Here is a 5,351-nt window from a genome sequence, read left to right on the forward strand (position 1 = left end):
CCTCCCAGAAGCTTCTTCCTCTTATTATGTGCATTTTTATCCAAGATACCCAGAGAGAATCTGCCTGGGAGAACAGTAACCAGATTAGTTTGAGGCCAAAAATCTGGTTCCATTGAGCCAATCTTTTAAGACATAGCCCCCCAGCTTATAAATTGGGATCGATCACCCTTGACCGTACAACCGTCGTCCGTACAAGTATAGCCGGGCTGTCCATACACGTCTAGCCGGGCCATCCGTACAACCAAATTGTCTTGAGTATAGAAGCCCATTCTTTGTCTCACAAGCCTCATGTGGAATTGACCAAAGTCTCTAGATCCTTCTCTTCTTACCGTTGGAGATATGCAAGTGGGAAGCAAGAAGTCACATGTTTTGTTAAGGAGAAGACATGTCCCATTCATGTCTTAATTACATTTAGTATCTTGTAAAGAATATTCCATAGTTCACATGTCTATATTTAGTTTGTACCTAGGATCTAAATCAAGTAAGAAGTTCTTTTCTTCTTCTACACTTTTACCTCTTACACACTCTCTCTCTCGCATACTCTCTCACGATTACACTCTCTCTTACACTCTCTCTTCTTCAACACACTCGATAATCTTACTCTCGTTGTTTCTAAACTTACACAGCTGACTTTGGAGTACACACCACCTCCCACGAGACTTTTGCTCCCCTTGCAGTATCAGCAACACCCCTCCAGAGAAAGGCATTACAGATTTGCTCCAACTTCTCTAAGCATTGGTTAGGAAGCATGAATATAGAAGCCCAGAAATTTATGGTACTGTTGATGACTGATTGGAGCAGCTGTAGTCTGCTTGCAAAAGATAGGTGCCTGTTTGTCCAGTTGGATATTCGCCCTTTGATTTTGTCTATTAGAGGTTGATAGTCTGAGGCGGAAAGCTTGTGAGGTATGAGTGGGACTTCCAGATAACGGACAGGAAGTGTGCCATGTGTTAGATTATGTTGTTGTGCCAGTTCAGATTTTCTAGCAGAATCATTTCCATCAAGGTATGAACATGTTTTTGCAGGGTTGATTCTGAGACCAGATGATACCTTGAAACGTCCCAACACATCGAGAATGCAGGTTAAGGAATTTTCAGCTCCATCAAAGAAAACCAGAAGGTCATCAGCAAAACTCAAGTGGGTAATTAGGGGATCAACACATTTCTGATGAACTCCAAATTGATTCAGTGAAGCAGCGGTGCCATCCAGTTGTTTAGAGAGAATATCCATTACTAGAGTGAATAGTGGAGCAGAAACAGAGTCTCGCTGCCTAAGCCCTTTTTCCCCTTGAAAGTATCCTATCAATTCTCCATTGAAATCAACAGAGTAGGAAGGGGTAGTGAAGCAAGCCAATAACAACTTTATGAACAGTGGAGGAAGATCAAGAGCTTTGAGGATTCTAGTAAGGAACTCCCAGTCAATGTTGTCAAAGGCTTGGCAATGTCTATTTGTAGACATCCTCTGGTGACTGGTCCATCAGCATTGAAATTAGTGACTAGCTCCGAAGCTAGCAGAACATTCTCACAGAGAAGCCTACCTAGAATGAAAGCCACTTGATTACATTGAACAGCTTGAGCAGTGATAAGCTTGAGACGTTTGGCTAGAATTCTGGAGATAACCTTATAGATAGTGTTGCAGCATGATATTGGTCTGTAGTCCGCTAGCCTCTCCGAGTTGATAGTTTTGGGAATAAGAGCCAAGATTGTAGCATTTATTTGTTTGAGCATCTTTCCAGTCTTGAAGAATTCTAGAACTGCCTCAATCAAGGTTGGACTTACTGTCGCCTAGGAAGTGACAAAGAATTCGATAGTGAAACCATCAGGGCCTGGGGCTTTATTCCTTGGCAGAGTGAATAGAGTGGCTGTTACCTCCTCCAGGGTAGGAATTGCAGACAGAAGGGATGATAACTCACTTGAACATCTGAAAGAGCTGAGTTCTCTGATTTGATCAATAGTTAGTGGTTGAACCGAGTAGTTTCTTATTCCCAGAAGTTGCTTGTAGTAATCAACAATGATCTCCTTCAATCGATCCTTGTCTGCAATCCTTTCTAAGTTTTCATTCACGATATAGCATATCTGATTTCTTGCCTAATGAGCCTTAACCGAGTCGTGGAAAAACTTCGAGTTTGTATCCCCTTCAGAACACCATCGAACTCTAGATTTTTCCCTTAGGAAAGTCTCGTTTACTGCTGAAAGAATTGCCCATTTTTTCTAGCTTCTTTCTCAGGTTCAATTAGAGCAGGAGAAGGATTGGACAGCAGCTAATTTTGGACATGTGCCAGAATTTCATGAGCCTCGGCTGTTCTACCTTGGATATTACTGAAATTGTTTCTATTGAGTGCCTTACACCCTAGCTTAACAGCTTTAAGCCAGGCATCTTCCACTATACTTGGATAACCCGAATGCGCTGTGAAGAAAGAGAAGAATTTGAAAGGCACCTTTCTTCTCTCAAATGTGTCTGTTGTTGCAACTAGGATTGGAGAACCCATCAAAATCTTGAACCCATATAAATTTGGATTGGGGTATAATACTAGAATCAGATCAGCTTGAAATTCCTACATTTGTGCCAATATATATGGCTTTTGGACCAACTTTTTTGGGAGGAAAACATTCGGGATCCTATACGAGGAAAACATTCCAAAGATTGAAAGTTGGGATCGTAGGAATAGAAGAGTCATGCTAAGGCCAGCAAGCCCATCACTAGAGTAGTTTTACTCATACAGAACTGTTTTTTGTTTCTTTGCAAATTTCTATTAAAGTACGAAGTTTCCAATATTACAAGAATTAGTGCGTTTAATCAATTATACAACACGTACGGTGTTATGGAAACGTCTCTTCGAGATGTGAAGGGCTAATTATATTTACAAGCCTATTCACTTGTAACTATATCATTATCCAGTTATGTTTTTTCTTTATAAAATTCAAATATCAAACACAGTTATGTTATGAATTATGCTAAGAACAAATTCAATGATTGGAGTATCACATTGCACTACGGTTTCAATTTTATTTTGTTTTATGCTTGATATATCATATTTACAGATGTTTGACATTGTAGTTTAATTTGAAATACGGCTAATCATTTTCAGATTTGAAATTATATCTAAGACTACCTAAAACTCCTTCCAATTGTAATATAACTAACAAGAATGATTAGGATTATTATTAATAAAAAAAAAGAGAGAGAATATATATATAATAGGTTCATTCAAACTGAAATATTAGTTTACTATAGAATCTAATGAATGATGATCATTTTTATAAAAAATAATAAGGTAGGTTGGTAGTTGGTACAAATTAATAAATGAAATTTGCCAGGATTTTTTAACACGGTTTTGGTTTGGTTCAAAGACCCAACTAATCAGACAGAACATGTGCTTACTGTCTTCTTCTACAATCATATTTTATTAGTTACTTTAATATTAACTATTCTAAATCTACGTAAATACTAAATACTAAAAGAAATTTCTAGACACCAAAACAAAAAGGATTATATAGTTGGTAAATACTCCTATGCAAAATTTGTTGCTTTCAAGTTTAGTTTCTATCATAATAGCTGATACAATTCATACTCAGTCTCATTAGAATAACTGAATATTTCAGATTCTGTTTTGATTACGACTAAACCTATAATGACATTTTCTTTAATTGTATAACTAATCAAGAAAATTAGTAAAGTTTTAGATGGTTAATCCACACAATGCGCCATATAAAAAAATATCAAAAGATTTATTAAGTTTAAAACTCGGTTTGCTTACCATAACTTGAAATCTTTAACGTGCATGTAGGTTGTATATTTGTTTTCGATATTATTCTTTCCTGTCACGTGTGAAAGAGATACAGTAATTCCCAACACCATAGGGACACATGAGAGAACAAACATGCGAATTTCTAAAGCGTGAAAACTTCATAAAAATGAGAACGGTTTATTTGGCTTGGAAGAATCTGACAATTGATTTGACAGTCATAACTCAAGTCTCTTAGCCTTAACATCATTCATTTGGGATCGTTTCCTTTACCAGGTAGTGTGATTGCACTTATGCATATGCATGCATGGTTCAACTGTTGCGACTTTCAACAGGTTTAACGGCCCTCACCATTTTAAACCTAAAACTAAAAAAACCAATCAATCTAGCAGCCTTACTATATAGGAGTCAACGATCTCCCTCTCTCTCCTCCTCTCTTTATACACACATTATATATAATACCTCAATGGATCCATGAAACTTCAAAATCTAAATCATATATACTACACAGAACACACACTAAACAAAAAAAAAAGAACAAGAGGAAAGGGTTTTTTTCTTGGGCATATCCCAAGTTTCCCTTTTTTCTTTCCTTCTCCTTTTTTTTGTGTGGGTATCAAAACTCCATATTATTTGATCATAATGGGAAACTGTTTAGTTGGAAGAAACAATGAAAATGTTGGTGAACAAGAACAAAAATATGAAGAAGTGATGAAGAAAGATTACAAAAGAAAAGATCGGAAGGTGAAGATTGTTCTAACAAGAGCTGAGTTAGAAAAACTCATACTTTTCCAACTTAACGCAGACGGTGCAAACAAAGGAGGAGATGCTTCGTTGGCTTCTTTTGGAGATTTTCTTAAAGAACTTGAGGAAGAAAGATTGGCAGGAGAGGCTGCTGCGGCAGAAGAAGAGAAGTCTCGCCAGAGATTATGTCGGAGGTGGAAACCATCGTTGAAGAGTGTCATTGAATGGCCTGAAGAAGTATAGTTCCCACACATTCTTATAATTCAAGATTTTTAAATTTCTTATTTTCTCCAAGAAAAAAAAAAGAAGGATTCTATTTTTGGGACTACATTATTGCCTATTTTTTTTTCCGACCTTTTTCCCAAGATTTTTTTTTTTGCATCTGAAATCTTGGGTGTTTGAAATGGGCAATGGTGTATTACCAAGATAATATCCAAAAATATCTACTTTTTTTTGTTTTCCATTAAATAAAATTTATTTTCCAAGTTAAACTTTCGCTTTCAAATTTGTCTTCTGCTAGCTCGTGTGTTGTGTAAGATAATCTATATATCAATATGTTCATGTTCTTATCTGTGTATCTATCTATCTATCTGTTGGCCTTGACGAAAGTTTTAAAGAAACACACAAATTATTAATTTTTTTTTTTTGATAATCTCAAGTTCAAACTTAAATTCTAATTTTTCGCACGTTTGGAGAAAGTTTCTAATCTATTCCCTTCGAAAATATATTACCTTTCTTCTTAAAGAGAGATTGAATTAGGGGCACAATATAACTAGTTCCAAGTGCTAACCACTACATCACCATATTGTTAGTAACCATTCTCTTGTTAAAATAAAAAGAAACACAAACAAATTGTTATAAT

The 5,351-nt window shown here is 36.2% G+C and overlaps 1 protein-coding gene across 1 annotated transcript; it reads left to right on the forward strand.

Annotated features, from left to right (window-relative positions):
- Positions 4,213-5,011, forward strand: LOC104719462. Its single transcript, XM_010437400.2, has one exon. The coding sequence runs from the start codon at positions 4,220-4,222 to the stop codon at positions 4,730-4,732; it is 513 nt and encodes a 170-aa protein (XP_010435702.1). The 5' UTR covers positions 4,213-4,219; the 3' UTR covers positions 4,733-5,011.

The sequence above is a fragment of the Camelina sativa genome, chromosome 2, assembly GCF_000633955.1.
Source record: "Camelina sativa cultivar DH55 chromosome 2, Cs, whole genome shotgun sequence".
Classification (NCBI taxonomy): Eukaryota; Viridiplantae; Streptophyta; class Magnoliopsida; order Brassicales; family Brassicaceae; genus Camelina; species Camelina sativa.